This window comes from Botryllus schlosseri, chromosome 3, assembly GCF_051294905.1.
Source record: "Botryllus schlosseri isolate E-star chromosome 3, Bs_hap1, whole genome shotgun sequence".
NCBI classification, from domain to species: domain Eukaryota; kingdom Metazoa; phylum Chordata; class Ascidiacea; order Stolidobranchia; family Styelidae; genus Botryllus; species Botryllus schlosseri.
The window spans coordinates 9,562,795-9,579,884 of record NC_137238.1 but is presented as its reverse complement, the minus strand read 5'-3'; the positions used below and the strand labels follow the sequence as shown (position 1 = coordinate 9,579,884).

Below are 17,090 nucleotides of genomic sequence, written 5' to 3'. Positions count from 1 at the left end.
ATGTTTACCGAAACTCAGTATGAAGACGCCCGCAGCGTAGCCTAGTTAGCCGATATCAACAGACCCTAGGCTTTCATTGACGTGAAGCTGCTGTGAAGTAGCGTAATTAATGCATGGTTTATTGTGATCGTTCTAGCTCAGCGACGGCTAAACTATTTAGATCGGGGGCCGCATTCAACATTTGAATCCATTCGCGTGCCGCACTATATAAAATTAGGATACTAAGCCAAAATTCAATCTGTTATTTGATTATTTAGTGACCAACGACATGGAAACAATACATATGTATTTGTACATTTAAAACAAACCAAACATTGGCTTGATGATAACGTACACACGTCTGAAACATGGACGAGAATTTAGGAGCTCGTCTGGTCTAGGCTGTCCCGATTCTGAGAACTGGATGTAAGTTTGAGTCTGTGTGCAGCAATCTGTTCATAAATTTGCTGATTGTACTTTTGACATAACACCAGGACACGCAATGCTGACAGCATCATTTCCATGGTACTTTTAAATACGCTTCTTCCATATATAATATAAATACTTCAACACACACAAAGAACGAATATATCAAACAAAATCGCGAATCGTTTTTTCCAAGTACAACAGAGTCATTTACAATTGAATAGTATATTCATATTCAAATGAACCCAAATATTTTCGGCTCACACTCGTCACTTTCACTTTCTGTGAAGTGTAGCAATTGAAAATTTTCAAAATGCATAGGCTTCGAAGTCAGGCTATCGCGCCATCAATGAAATAAAAAAAATACTATGGTAAGAATAAAACTTATCATTATATTCGGAAAAAGTTTACTCAAGTACCCACTGTAATTTGATTTCAAGTACGCATTTTATCCATATTTCTAGAGGCTTTCGTGGGCCGCAAAAAACGGTGTTGTGGGCCGTAGTATGCAGCCGAACTATTCACATGCCATACTTAAAATGCCTTCGCGTACCACAGTTTGAAAATCACTGATCTATAGATCGCCTACATCAATTTCACTTCACAATACTTCATTGCATCTAATACTGAATAATCGGTTGAATTGCCCTTTTGCCTATAGCTGTGGCACAGAGGCATTGCATGGAAAGCGGCCTGTGGTATTTTAGTCCGAAAACGAACAAAACATGGCTTAACTCATCGTGTCTCTTTGCGATGCCGTCGGAATTGCTGGAATCGACCGAACAAATGACCGTAAGTGTGCTGATCTTGCGTTTACGATAAGTTTAACATATATGATCACTAGCGTCCATTCGTAAACATGGGGTTTGACAACGACCTGGGATTGATAAAGCCCCATCAAATGATCAGATAGGAGGACCAATATGTAGTTTAGGAAAATCATATTTTTATCATACTAGTATAGCAATATGAAGATTCTTGCCCTAAAGACTGACCGTGTTATTTTGGCATGTTCGAAAAATACTAAAAATTGCCTATTTTAGGCATTTTTTAGATTTTATTTTTGGCAGTTTTTGCATCGCCAGGAATTCATATTTGTATACTCGAATTAACGATGCAAAACGCCGTATAGTTTATTCAAGGGGTGGCCAACCTTTTTGCCATTCACGGCCGCATTTTGACTACTCGTGTAGCCTACGGCCACATTCCGGGGCATAGTCGTAATGAACTACCTGTACGCCCAATACTCACGTTGAAGTGTCTATCAGGGTTGTAATGACTCGAGTCACGATTTTCGGTTGTTTCGACTCGACTCGAGTCATTTTCTCAAAATACGGAAATGACTCGACTCGACTCGAGTCAATATGTGTATTGACTCGACTTGGACTCGAGTCATTGCGCATGACTCGAAGCAAGTCATTGACTCGAGATTCAGACGGCAAAGACCGACATTTCATTGTAATTTCGTTTGTTGGTAACTGGTGCTTGAAAATGCGACCAGAAACTGCTAAAAGTGAGGAAAATTGATATATTATAAATGCGAACCATATGAATATTCAATATCACCAAACAGAGTTAAAAAGTGGGTTTAGGAAGACTTTAACTGGAAACTGAGCAGTCAACACAATGACTTGGACTCGGAATCGAGTCATAATACCATGACTCGGACTCGATCCTCTGTTCGCTGACTTGGACTCGGACTTGACTCGGTGGGAATTGAAAATGACTCGACTTGACTCGAGTCAAAAACATAAAAGTGAGATTGACTTGTGACTCGGAGCCTTGTGACTTGGTTAGAACCCTGGTGTCTATGTCTATTTTCGGTGAGCTCCGGACTAATCTAATTAATCGTATAGTCTTGTATAGGCTACCCACCGATTTCGCGAGTGGTCACTGGTCAGTAGTCATGTTATGGCCTATGGGATCGCTTATCAAATCTCTTCCGATTCACTTATGAATTTCGTCAATAATAGCAGTAGTTTTGCATATTATTTCTCATCCCATGTGATTAGATTCACCGGTAGAGTTGATGGAGGGGTGTTTTCGAAAATTTAGGGCAAGTTATAAATGATGATGCATCTTCGGGTGGGCAAATTATTAGTTGCTTTGCAGCATCCTGATACTTCTTGAACTTCATCAGGATTGTTGGTGTAGGGAGGAGCACCCGACTCCGAGTTGGTATTTCTATATATGAGGCCCATCATTTTTCTCTGTGATTCGCATCTGTACTGTGGGACCCTGATTGTGATTGCCAGGGCGCTACTATATCAAAATCGAAAAATGAAGTGGCATTGAATCGCGCGACGCGTGAAGATATTTTCAAGATTAATTCAAATTCCCAAGAAATCGGTACTCAATTTATAAATTCAAATTGGATGTCCTTCTCCAATATCTAATCTGAATAGTAGATTCGATATACGTACATAATTACCTGCATTCACACAGATCAAAATACCACTTTTGATAACAATTCAATATCGTTACTGACACGTTTGAATCACAGTCCTTCTCTCACTAACCAATAGTTAGAAATCACGAGTGACTTTAATATTCAATATAACAAAGAAAAATATCCAGCGGGCAAACACAACAACAGTAAAGGACTGAATGTTTGCAGGCCTGTGTATGATATGCATTGATGGGGGTTACTTCTTTTCGACTGAGACTTTTTGCACGGTGTAAGTGTGTATGTTCGATTGTTCCACGACGAAACTGTATCCCTATTTTCCAACGGGACACTGTCTATCAGTGATTGCACCATATGCTGACATTTTCATTACCAAATGGAAAGTCAATGGAATTAGATATACGCATTGACCTAAATGCAGCATGGGCTGCGCGTCTCGGCTACATGGGGTAACAAAATGCACGAGCGGCGACAACATGAAAATGCCTAGTCATTGAGCTACATCCTTAATTGCTAGATATCATTTACCAACCGGGTTGATCAATCAAAAGTACATCTGAAATCGAGATTTCAATACTCGACTTTTTGGTCTCGACCCTAAGATTTCCATTCGCATTACATAGATCCCTTGGACGGTAGACCGCCGCCTTCCGAAGGGTTGGCGGATTTTACGCACTTGCTTTGTCGCTTAATGCAGACTCATTCCAATATTTGTTAACATTTCTATCTAAAACTTTCATAAAAATCTATATTTACAAAATGCCTTATTTTTGGCATTTTAAATTTTTTATGCTAGGTAGTTTTGGCATTTGGTTGTCGAAATGCCAAGAATAAAACGACCTGCCTATAGACATAACGTTCATTCCATCGCCAAATGTTCAACACTGCTATCAACCGACAGAGATAAAAATGTGCGATACCTAAATAGTTTGATTGCCTTGTTTGACCTACATTCCATTCCGGGAGTCAGGCTTTGGACATCTTACAAATATGAGCGAAAACGGACATCACCAGACTCTTTCTCATACACATCCATCTGGATACATTATGACTTGTACAAACTAAATAGTTAGTCAGTTGATGGTCAACTAACTATCTGTTTTTTGAGTAGTTGTAGTTCTAGTTCTAGTTGCATATTTTGAAACTTGAGTAGGTTCTAGTTCTAGTGCGAGTTGCACATTCGAAAAAAATAATAGTTCCCGAACAACTAGAAAACACGTGTCGTGGTTTTGGGTAAATGGAGATGCTTCCTGGGGTCAGAATCTCTCCCATTTCAAACTCGAAACCCCTTTTCTTTTGAATGTCGATTTAATGTCCGATATATCCGATCAAATAAAAATTAATGTGTCAACTAGGAGAATGAAATCCAGTTCTGTACGGTTCTTAACCTTTATTGACTTGGGAACCTCTACGTCACGGATGGGCAACTATTTTCTGAGAATGAAAGGCAGGAAAAACGTTGGCGAGCTAAGTCAAACTTTTTTTTATTTTTTATTTTTATATTTTCTTAAGGGGCCCGGAGGAACCGCAGTAAACCTCCCCCCGTATTGGGTCCTCTGTGTCATGGGACACAGATTTCCCGTCTCGGTTGCTCGCATTTTTCCTTCATTTTTCCGTCTCAGCTGAAGGTGCATGCGGCTGACACAAGTAGGTTTTGAAAAGGGGCGACTGCGGCCACTTACCCTTATCGCCACCTTACTTGTGTCTGGGAAAAACAGCCTTGAAATACGGGCCGCATCCCCGGTGTCGTAATATGAAGGCTTCCTGGGCTCATGATACAGTGATTGGATAGTATTTACGTTGGACCACTAGGGTTTCGCACCGCCCAGCGTCCAGGAAGGCGATGCTTACCTTAATACAACCAAATACTCCAATGACGGGGCCCTCTACTTAGGCGGTCAGTTACCGCAGTCAAACGTTTGTACTATATTCGGCGGATTATTAATTTCTAATAATTTATAAATTGGAAGCAATGAATTACGTAGTTAACGCAAGCTTATGGGTGGCTGTGTTACTATTAGGCAATCAGGAATTTAGAGTAAAAAAGTACAATTAGAATATTCATCCCACGTAATTATTCGAAACAGTGGTAAACAATAAACTTTGCTAACTCTTTTTAATCACACCAACCCATAGACGCGTCATTCTTTTAAAATTCATAAAACGCATAAACAGCATGGCTGTCTGAGATGAAATGTTCTATTGTGCAAACTCATTTCCAAATTGCCGATAACCTACTAATACAAATATATTGTTGTTTAGAGACATTTTGTTGAGGTTTTGTATAATATTTGTTTGTAAAAATCTGTTTTCTCGTGTGATATGCATAACCGCTATTACAGAATAACAATAAATAGACCGGTCGACAAAACTGACTATGGTTGACGTTCTATGTTCAGTGTTCACTGAAAATTTGTTTCTCAATTTTGATGTCGTTGGGGGTCCGCGGGGGTCCGTAACTTTCGAAAAGGGATCCACGAAGACGACAAGGTTGAGAGCCACTGGCCTATAGGTTGACGATGTTGTCAAATATTAACAATATACCCCAACTCTGGCAAATACAATATCCGGAAAGCATATTTTCATATCACTACCACAGCAATCCAAACTTGCGTTATTCCTTTCTGGTTCATATATTAGAATTGAGTTACGGCAGTACCATTGCTTGCAGTGAATGCATGACTGGATTAATATGTTGCTTTTTTAGTGCTTTGAAAACTCTAGCAAAATACCTCGTAAACTTTTAATAGGCTAGTATTCCCATAATTAAGTCGCTAGAATCAGGAGGGGATCAGTACCTTCCCATTTTTCGAACATAGGAACCCAAACTTGTCAATTTGACTCAGGTCGTGCCTCATACTTTTCTGAAAAACCGCTATAATATCTGGGCTCAATGTTCATATTGTGAAATGTTCTGGTGCTTTGTTCAACACATCTCCTTGATATTTTGCAGTCAAATTTCAAAAGGCTTGTGCTGCTGTACACAGTCGGATACGCCTGCACATTTCTGGCTTTGATATTCGCAACTTTCATTTTGGCGTATTTTCGGTGAGTGCTTTGTAGATGTCACCTTCTTATAGCCCCAAATAAAACCTTTATTGAACAGGCGCATTATAATATTTGCGTTTTGCGCCTATTCACATGAACTCCGGGAGTAAGCGGAAAATACGACGGATACCATCTTTAAAGTAAACTCGCAGTGATGCCGTAAAAAGTTGCTGAAGTGGAACCAAAATTTTGCCCGTGTTCGTTTATAGCTCCATGGGGATAGATAAGATGGCGGCAAGTCAATCACGCAGTAGTCATGATTTGAAATTTATCTAGAAGTCGTGGGGAAACCTAATATTCCAACTCCTTTATAATGCAAAGAAAGGTATCACGAAAGACAATATTGTGACCTAATGGTTTCATTACACGCGGAATTCGTGTAACGATCAAAACGTCACTGCAGTTGGCTTCTAAACCTACACCTGCCCCATTTGCTCTCAGCACCCCATACCGCCCAATTTTTTAGCCAGCGCTCCCCAATCGCCCATTTCATGACTAGCACCCCCTTCAAACTAGCGAAAGCCACCAGGGACGCTAACGTCCACTTTATGCATCACTGGATCACGCCATTGCTCTTCCTAGCATGAACATCCGAAAACAATTCTAGTTGGCCCTATAAAAATACCTCATTTTATGTTATGTAAATATTTAACTCGCTCTTTCTCAACATTTTATCATCACGATCCAGATCAGTAATCTGACGTCGGTATGGGTAATGCGTCTATGCCTCAGAGCATATTGCTTTTCAACTGGTGGCATGGTACGTACTTGAGCGAATAAAAATATATTGCAGCGCAGATGACAAACATAGTGCGGATGACAACAGCTTATACGTCTTAATTTTTCTTAGGTTGGATAATTCAACTACAATTATGGGAAATTTAATTACATGAGACTTTCTAACTTTTATTGTTGCGACACATTTTCAAAATATTGTTTGACTTGCGACGCAGCACTAGTCGTAGCTTTTATAATAACTTTGTCTTGCACCAGCCGTAGTAAAATTAATGTTTGTCAACTATTGTTATTACGTTATCAAAAGTCTGGTTGGAAAGCGGTTGTAGTGACAGGCATAGTGGCATACACTGAACCAGCATCTTGACTTTCTGCTTTCCTCTTTTCAACAATCATCATAATTTCGTAATAACAACGTATCGAATGGCACGAGATATGAAGATAGTAGTAAATACCATCATTACAGACTACGATCTTCAACAAGTTACCGAGTCTCCGTTTGATCGAATATGGACATAATAGGCAACATATTGTGCAAACCTACGGTATATTGCTTTGTACAAGAATTGTTCCTAACATTTTCTGGTCATAGTAGGTTCACTAATGAGGATATGTGTAGGGCATATTTCACTTTTATTGGCCGCAGTTACTTCCACAGCAGTAGCCGAACAATCCCCTTTTCTGCGTCATTCTGTTCTAGAAGATGGACTCAATTTTGTCGAAATAAAAGTAACAATAATGTTGGCTCGGCCTTATATGAGCTCATTGTCGATTGTTACTGAATGGGTCACCTTTGTTTGATTACAGAGGTGGGCAACCTTTTTGCTAATCACGGCCGCATTTCGATTACTTCCATTGCTTTCGATTACCGCATTCCAGGGCATAGCCGTAATGAACAAACAAGACGCAAAATACCTATACTAGACTGTCCACTGTCCAGTGTTCATGTCCATTTCGGGTGAACTCCGGACCATTCTACTTTTCACATTGGCCTATTATACGCACCGAAATCGCGAGTAGAAATGTTATCTAGAGTCAATGGGATTAGTTATGGTCACGCCAAGGGCGAAAATTTTTCAGATTCACGAATGGCTTCCGTCATTATTAGTAGCAGTAGACCTACCACATACTACGGGGGAGGAGATAGTGTAGTGGTTACGATAAGCGCCCACCTCTTCCCCCGCCGTTGCCGTTCTTACGGCGACAGTAGAAGACCCGACGAAGGAAAACACCCACAGGGGTTGGAAAGAACTAGTAGAAAGGGTCCCGGCTTCAAAGACGAACAACATCGAAAAGAACTGTGACGTCGGACACTCTAGGCCGCGGTGGATGTTAGAGTAAAGGATCGCTACTGATGCGTGTCGTTCAACATCCTCCTGTCTGTTCCATCGCATTGTGTCTTATCTCATTGTAAATTGTGCGTGACTGTTCAGATGAAAAATATAACCCAACAATGTTATGTTATGTTCATGTAGCCACACTTTTCAAAACTAGCATCTCGTCGATAAGCGTAACGGCGACACGCAAGTGTAGAGATCGAAGTTGTACACATATATATTCAGCCCACTTCAACCGGTGGTAACTGTTTCCTTCCGAGACGACACAATTTTTTAAAGAACGTGCTCAAATACCAAATGTGCCCCAGAACAACACTGATATGTCACACCAAAAAAAACGGTGATTTGTCGTAAATGTTGCACTAAAGTGTGTCTATAATATTACAAGTAGCTGTTAGCGCAATAAACAATGGTCTCTGATGCCGTTTGTTGATGTTTGTGCTGCATTTAATCGGGAAAAATTAAACATGCGTCAAAAAGACCACTTGGTAGTTCTAGGTAGGCAAAGTATGACGCAGCAATCAAAATCACAGTACTGAAATTATACGCTCCTCGCAACTAGGGCTGGGCAAAATCTCAGTGATTCGATTCCGAATCACGTAATATGCTTCGAGTCGAGTCGAGTAATCGAGTATCAATCATTATGACGTCACAGTTGAATGTACTTTGTCGTAGTTCAAATATGCACCTTTTATGCCACCATATTCATAATCATAATAATAATAATCATAATCACAATAATAAGCACCACTGGACTAAAATTATACTAGTGAATCACAGCATCATTTCTGTAAATTCGATTCTTCATTTTCAATCATCTCTACCTCTGCTCTGTAACCCTTGCCAATTCTTCATCTACTGCAATTCTGTAATCTGACTTAGACTCCATGTATTGCATAGAAATAACAATTTGACTGCATTACTGAAATTTAAAAAAATTTACTCCAATCTCACCATTTTCCTTTGGGTGCAGGTTGCTCCCCGGATTATGTGTGTATTGACCAGTTTCTTACTGTGAATAAAGAATATAATAATCATAATCCCTGTTCTCCATCACATTAAATATACTTTGGTATTTTTTCGGCCATACCGATTTCATTGCACTTCTTGACAATGCTGTGCGGGTTGATCGTGACTCCAGAAATGTGTTATTTCCGGGAACGTTCGTAGCTTTGTACTGTCTGGTATGCTGCGACACGGCCAATCAAGGTTTCGAGGCTTTCTCAGTGAAAATAGTATCAAAACTATAATTCTCGTTAGCAAATTAACTTGTAGTTGCGAGGAGCATATATTTTCAGTACTCGAGAAAATCGTATTTTACTACTCGACTCGAATCATTAAAATTAATACTCGATTCGTATTCGAGTACTCGAATCATTGTGACCAGCCCTACTCGCAACTGAAAGTACTCGATTTTGCCCAGCCCTAATGAAAATCTCACGTAAATTCCGGAGGGAATTCGTAACTTAATTTGCATATCGACGGTCGCTAACGCATAGTCATTAAATTAAGAGTGTACGGCCGCACAAATTCCCTTCCACGGCCGCAGGCTGCGTACCCCTGAACTATAATCACTCATCTTGCGTTGAAACGAACGAGGTAATGCTTAGATCGTCATAAGCAAATGATGGAAAATGCGATACTGTGTCCGAATTAACTGTTTTTTGTGTGCAATTTGAACTTTTGTTCTGTTCCCGGCCATTTTTGCCTATAAAGCGGTTATCCAGTGTCTGATTTAAGTGCAGTTGACTGTATTTATTTATTTTACACAGAACTCTTCACTGCACAAGAAACTACATTCACTTGCATTTATTCGCGTCGTTCATGCTGCGAGCCACATTTGTCTTCATCACGAACAAAGTACTGATCTTTGATTCCGGTATCCTGGATTACAGTTTGGCGAAATCCCATCTTTCCATGGACGAGTTGGTATTCAAGTTTCAAGATCAGCAAAACCAAAGTTACCGAGTAAGGAAGAATGAAATTATTCCGATCGTGGTGCTTTGATTTCATGGCGTTTCGACACGTATATGGTCATTTACCACGAAACAATGTTGCTGAATAATGTTGCTCTGGGCAACTGTAAGACACAGACTCGTGACAATTTTTTCGGATGACTTGACTTGACTCGAGTCAGTTTGCAAAAATGACTTGACTTGACTAGACTTGACTCGGCGCTTCGAAAATGTAGATGGACACGAGACTCGGAGCGAAATTTGCTAGTCAATTTCAGAACATCAGGTAATTGGTGTCGAATCATTTTCTGTATCTTGTACTATGTTTGGATTGCTAGTTTCAATAATGTGCGCTTTACCAAGCCTCCATTATTGGTGTATCATAATGAATTGATGGCAAACAAAGTGATATTGTTGTCATTAAGCAGTAGCGAAGTATCTAGTAGCAATGTATCTGTTTTGTAGAGACCGCTCACGGTGCTCGCCTTGACAACTCTCGCGAATGATTTAAGATTAAATCGAACGAATTAGTTTATACGTTTACATTACGCATTACCAAGTGGATCAGGCCTATATTGTATCTCATGGATGTGATAATGATCATAGATTGACGCTATGCAGTTTGGCCTACTTACGTAATTTAGTAGTGCTATGCGTGAGCGATGCAACGCTATTTTGCATATATTTACCTCTATGTTCATACCACGGTTCAGAATGAATTTCGCCACTCTGTCAGTGTCTGAACAGCTGGAAATATTCACTGTCTTTGAATCATGTCCCGTAATTCAAAAATTAAACAAGACTTGAATTGTGACTTGACTCGTGACGTGACTCGAATCACCATCTAAAATCGACAGACCAGACTTGACTTGACTTGAGTCAGAATTTGCTCTGACTCGAGATCACTCGTGACTGGATCTCAAAAATGGACGAGACTCGATACAATGTGTACAAGGATTCGATATGACGTGTGATTCGAAGGTAGCGATTCGATCCCGACACTATTTCAGTGACATTAGCCGCAACTCGTGAATGACTATATTCTTGTCAAGAGTTTCAGCATATGGACACCTAGCGTTTCCAGCGGATTGTCGGCTCTGCAGAAACCAGCAAATTCTAACGATTGTCTCAGTCTTATATGTGATCGAAATTACGACACAAACAGTTTCATCGTGTAATAGTTTTATGAAATATAAACATAAATATAATTGTAATCTTACTGTCGGGAATTATAGCTTCGTTCCTGATTAAATTTGGGCTATGAAATTGATCTTGTGACATTCAAAATGGAGTGCGGGGAATCAAATCGAATCGAGTCCAGCGTTCGATTACTATTAAATGCTGCTTTATACCAATACGAGTTACTTTGAAACGTTGACTATGTGACACTTTTATGCCAACCAAATAGAAAATATTGCGAGTTACTCTGCAGCAGAGATATCTTGATTTTTGGTCATGCCTACGATATCGTACTTTGAGACAATGCCGCCATTGGACCACTATTTCGTGGGAATGACCTTTCCTCTAACATAAGTAACTTAGCTTGGGTTACGCGTTCGAGATGTTGTGCTACAATGTTGAGATATCAAAAGTCTTGGTGGCAAGGTACGAATAACATCAATATTTTATTAAAAATTTTAAAAAATCACTCAGTCATTGCAATTGGTAGTCGCTTTGGATTGAACTGGTATAATTGAATCTTAGCCCTACTCGTTTATTCAATAAGGTTATTCAAATACAAGCAGTGATATTGTTAACTTCAGTAACGCGTGTCTCCTCTCACGTTCAGTCTTCTGTTTCCATCTAGGTGGGCTGCAAGTTCATGATGACGCTCTTTTATTACTTCACGGCTGCCAACTATTACTGGGTTCTTGTCGAAGCACTTCATTTAAACTGTTTGATAATCCTAGCTGCGTTTTCCGGCAAGAAGTACTACAGAACGTTCATTTTCATCGGATGGGGTGAGTTGTCTTACTTTGATCGATTCATAACGACCCGAAGGGGATTGTAGACAGCAGACCGTAAAAATGATGCATGGCGATATATTCCAGGTCAAATTCATTCTCCGGTCCTAAGTCAGAGTTATGGAGGCGCGAATATTGTATGCTAACCAAAAATATGGTAGATCATAAACACGCCTTTTACATTTAATTTTACTTCTGGAGGAAAAAGGCAACAGTGTAACTGGGCATAAGATAACTTAGTGCACTTTGTTTTAATCTTTAACGTGCATGTGCTCCGGACAGAAGAACTGAGATTATTTAGGCGGATCTCTCTGTAATGATACCTTGCACAAAGAGGAATACAACTATAATTTTCAAAAGAGAAAAGACTTCATTTATTTTTTCCGGGCAGTTTCAACGGTGTGGACGCTCAACGTTCTGACGCTTAAATTTGAAGTACCCCTTTTTTCATATTTGAACAAACCCCGTGCGCCTAGAATGCTAGATTACGAAGATTACGATAAGATAGTTAGATGCCAGAGAGCTCCAAACATTTTGAGCCAATTTGACTTTGATGAAACATGTCATATGGGAGGCAATACGTTATGAAAGGAGCTACGCAGCCCGCTACCTAAATTGCAATGCAGGATAATTCCGTGAACACATACTTGTCACTCCATATTTATTTCGCGCGAAGCACGACGAAGATCTGAACTTTCCTTAAATTTTGCGATCGTTAAATTGTTGTTGTTATACTCAGAGGAAATAGTTTCTAATTTTTTTTCTCTCTCTCTCTCCCTCTCGTTCTCTCCCTTTCTCTCTCTCTCTCTCTCTCTCTCTCTCTCTCTCTCTCTCTCTCTCTCGTACTTAGTACTTTCACTTTGCAACCCGTAATTAGCGAAAAGTATGTGAGTGACAAAATCTTATGATGTAGGAATAGAAGTAGCGAAACAATAGAACTACTAGAGTAATTATTAGGAGTTGAGAAAACTACTTGACTACATCATAAAATTAGAAGTACTTCGTTGCTGATCACCTCAGATTTTGATTATGTTTATTTTTCTCTATAAAACTGTCCGTCCGTCCCTTGTTTAAAACAGGTTTTTTATTTTTGTTTTTTTGTTCGTCTTTAAGCCATGACGTCACGAATATTCAGTTGTGAGGTCATATTGGATTGACATTGACAGTTGAAAACACAGGGTAATTACAGCTCCCTTGGCGAAATATCTACGTACTATAGCTGTTGAACCGACTATTTTGAGGGTTCCAACAATCCCATATCGTATATGTCAGCTATATCGCGTGGTAATCGTCCGTTGGCTCATGCAACATGTTTTTTAAAAAGTATTTACACAATTATAGCATAATTTTCCAACTTAAACAATAGTTTTTTAAAGGCCTTTGTTCAAAGCACTGTTTAAATCATGTTTAAAACAAAGTGTTTTGAAACACCGTTTGCTTTAAATGCAAGCCTAGCTTCATTGCATTTACGCCTAATAGATTATTTTTAGACAAACGAGATTTTATTGGCTTTCACAGTATCTAAATCATGAAAAGTGCTAGAATACATCGACAAACTCGCCCAGCTAGAATGGAAACTCAGCTGTCAACTTTCGCTACTAAACATTCGAATATTGACACAGGTGCACCAGTGCTCTTCGTTTTACCATGGGCCATCGTTCGAGCTACTCTAGCAGATACGGAGTAAGTCGACTTTATTTGTTATCAACTTATATTTGACTACATGAAATGAGGTAGGCCTGCAGTCGCATGCGTATTATATCGTTTTAATCGATAGGCGCTTACATCATGCCTACGGCTGTCGGATATATCAACTTGGTCCTTTTTTACATATCGTAGATATTTTGCAATATTTGCAACTGCGAATTAAAAATTCATACAATAGATCATAAACCTTCTAAATTCAATGTAATTTTTAGGAAAATATGCATATTATGTGTGCGTGTAGTATTAAGTACATCAAGGGTTTGATTTAAAACAAATGGTTGTTTAAAACTCTTGGTTTAAGCATGTTTCAAACATGGTTTTAAACAAAGGCCATTTAACAAACAATTGTGTTTTTAAGTTGTATAATTATGCCATAATTGTGTAATTACTTTCCAAAAAACATTTTGTATGAGCCTGCGGCAAATTACCACCCGATATAGCCGACGTGTGTCGATATGGGGTTGTTGCAACCCTCACAATAGGAGGTTCAACGGCAACAGTATAGATATTTCGTCAAAGATGCTATATTTACCCTATATTTTCAATTGTGAATGTCTAAAACATACAAAAAAACAATAAAAAATGTAAACTTAGAATATAATTCGCGCTAGGTGCGATTTAATCTTGTCAAATATCTGGATTATCGGGTACTCCCTACCTCACAAAGAAAATTACTCATTATTTATAGAAATGGACATTTCGGCGTCCGCCATTACCGCGCCACGACGCTCCAAGACTTTTATAGTTTTAGTTCGACAAAGTTTTGTTACGGTCCTGCATTAGGTGTTGCAATTGCAATACCTTGACCGTCACAGTCGAAGCAATTATTGTATTGAAAATGTATTGGTTTATAACACTACCCAAACATAAATTTCTGGTATTTCCAGTGTATATCATATTGATGATTCAATATCGCATGAACTTAATGCATCAATAATATGTATTTCATTCAGTTGCTGGGACGACTCTACGCAAAACTACCAATGGATTCATTTTGGGCCGATCGTCATTGCTAATGTGGTAAATAGTTCAAGACGTAACGTTCTGGCTCAGTTTGCCTGTGGGCGTTACCACTTTAATCATTGGCAGTATCATAATTCCAATATGTGGTATAGTTACCTTCGACTGAGTGCATTCTATTTATCAAAGTCATTTACGTGCTGTTGGTTTAATTGGCAGAGATAAGACAAATATTATTGATCTCTGTTGCTAAATATTGCATGCCGTTTTGAATCGAGAGTTCAAAGTCTTCGATAAACGCTCCGAATCGTTTGCAGTTTTTGAACAAGATTCAAGATTAGTGAACCTTGAGAGGTTTGTGACTATTTCTTATCTGTAGTTCGAATACGGCGGTTTTCTGAGGAAAATAACTGCTCCTGTAGAATGTTTTTCAAACATCATATGTAGAGCCCAGCGTCCATTTTAAGATTGACCATTTGCTGATGATGGGTAGGCTACCAATACTCTACGCTACGGGAAGTATATTAATTATGTGCCCCTTGCTGTAGCTGGGTGTATATCGCCAGATAAGCATACCTAATTGTCTACGATATTGCAGATCAATTTTATATTGTTTCTCAACATTGTCCGCGTGCTCTGGAACAAAATGCGGGAAAACACAGTTCCCGAAAATCGAAGGCAGTACAGGCACAGGTAATGGCACCTTCAATTATACTTCAGCAATCACCTTCATTGATTTCGTTAACTCAAACGTTACTTCTATTTTGTGCTAGTTTCAATATTTATATTTTAAGCCATGTAAATAGGAGATGATATTTTACCACGGTCTGCTGCAGATAAAATTGATTATCATGTGCAATTTTAAGGAGGAAGACAAACATGGCTAATGTGTGCGATAAAGGGGTAGTATCCGTTATGTAGTGTGTCTGTGTATGAAATCGGTCCAAGCCAAATTCATCACGTATCTGCCCTGAATTAATGAAGAATATTCCCTATTACAGTACCAATTGAAATACCTTTGCGGGAACATTTGTGGTTATAGAAATAGCCAGGGTATGAGCGAAAGCGGCTATGCCCCAAAACAAATCAATTTCCATGAATTTGGGTGAATCAACGTGAAGTAAATTAATTTGCGGGAGATGAATTCAATTTGAAAACTTTCTTCGCGCTTCGCACGATTTAATGCCACTACATTTCTGGATTTTAGTATTGGCTCTGTCTATCTACTAAAACTGTTTAACAAATTGCGCATAATTTCCAGAATTGAGTCTTACTATATTCACAATCTCCCGTGGTCGTTGAGATGTTTCATCTACGGATGTGTAGCACGTGCGTTGGGGACTACTAGGTACCGGCATTGCGACGGCACCCGTTTCCGCGCCAGGACACACGAAGACATATAACTTTTCGGCCAACATGCGACTTCACCAAGCTGGCAGACAGATCAACGGCGATAAAACCGAAACCTTCGATATTGATGCCATCGACGTTGATAGGTTCACGTAGTTAAATGGCTGGCGCCAAATAGTCCCGTCCTCGCGATAAAAGTGGTCTCGCACACGAAAATATGCCCACCATGAAAAATGCAAATTTGGAATCATGCGCGGTTGACCATACCAGTTTTAGACTAGCGACAATCTTGACTACAAGTCACGAAATATCATCATGCTGCAACGAAGTAATTAATACCAATGGACAGTCCGAAGCTATATGGTCCGAGAATATAGTTCTAACCTTCTAACAGGAATATTGATCTAGTTTTAAAATTACGTGACTTAAATTTTCGAAGACAACACTTGGTCATGTATATCCGATATATCCAATGGTTCGTGATTCGATCGCCTAATACCAAACTGAGTTCGCTACGGAAAGGCTGTCCGCGTGCGTCTGTGAATCGCGTGCATAGTGCTGAAATTCCCCTCAAAATATGGACAAGTATGGGGCGTTCCCCTGGGGAGTTATATTGAACTTATCAAATATTTCGGCCCTCCCCTACCCAAATTTTTGTCTGGCCTTGCAATCTTGGTGCAAATCACGGATTTCATGTTAAGCTCTGATTTCACTATCCTAACCATGAAATCCCGTGACGCAACATTACCACGGAGCCCAAAGAAACAAGATAATTCTTAACATTGCGATCATTCGTGCGTGAAGTGTTTGATATGTTTATGATTGACATTCGCGGTTGCGTGTGACTCGCTGGCGTTCTGTAGTTCCGGGCAAATAGTATGTAAATCGCGATGTCTGTTACAGAAAACTTGCCAAGTCAACACTGGCGTTGATATTTATGTTCGGGATACACGCCATTGTATTCATCGGGGTGCCGGATTCCGTGGAAATAGGCGACTTACTGTGGAATATCCGGATGTATTTCGACCTTTTCTTCAATTCGTTCCAGGTTGGTGTAGGAAGGAGTTACAGCATTGTTTTTCTAAATGTGCTATGTGTTCATTTGGGGTTCTCATCAGTTGACAATCTCATGTGCTACTTTAGAAATATTTTCGTTTTCTCAAACTTACATATTGAAGCATCAGTGATGCTAAAAAATTGTTGCATTGACAACTAAAAAATA

The 17,090-nt window shown here is 39.4% G+C and overlaps 1 protein-coding gene and 1 long non-coding RNA gene across 2 annotated transcripts in view; one reads left to right on the top strand and one right to left on the bottom strand.

Annotated features, from left to right (window-relative positions):
* The window catches only part of LOC145434888 (uncharacterized), a 264,906-nt gene extending 260,219 nt beyond the window's left edge, over positions 1-4,687 (bottom strand). Inside the window, exon 1 of the long non-coding RNA XR_013913616.1 lies at positions 4,664-4,687. This is a non-coding gene — a long non-coding RNA (uncharacterized LOC145434888). The remainder of the gene's footprint in view (positions 1-4,663) is intronic.
* LOC145434832 (parathyroid hormone 2 receptor-like) overlaps positions 1-17,090 on the top strand; it is a 30,798-nt gene that overhangs the window by 5,563 nt on the left and 8,145 nt on the right. The window contains exons 4-11 of the mRNA XM_080312062.1: positions 1,067-1,197; positions 5,766-5,860; positions 9,705-9,900; positions 11,695-11,848; positions 13,474-13,534; positions 14,512-14,578; positions 15,117-15,211; positions 16,772-16,916. Of these exons, the coding sequence (XP_080168188.1) occupies positions 1,067-1,197; positions 5,766-5,860; positions 9,705-9,900; positions 11,695-11,848; positions 13,474-13,534; positions 14,512-14,578; positions 15,117-15,211; positions 16,772-16,916 (944 nt within the window). The remainder of the gene's footprint in view (positions 1-1,066; positions 1,198-5,765; positions 5,861-9,704; positions 9,901-11,694; positions 11,849-13,473; positions 13,535-14,511; positions 14,579-15,116; positions 15,212-16,771; positions 16,917-17,090) is intronic.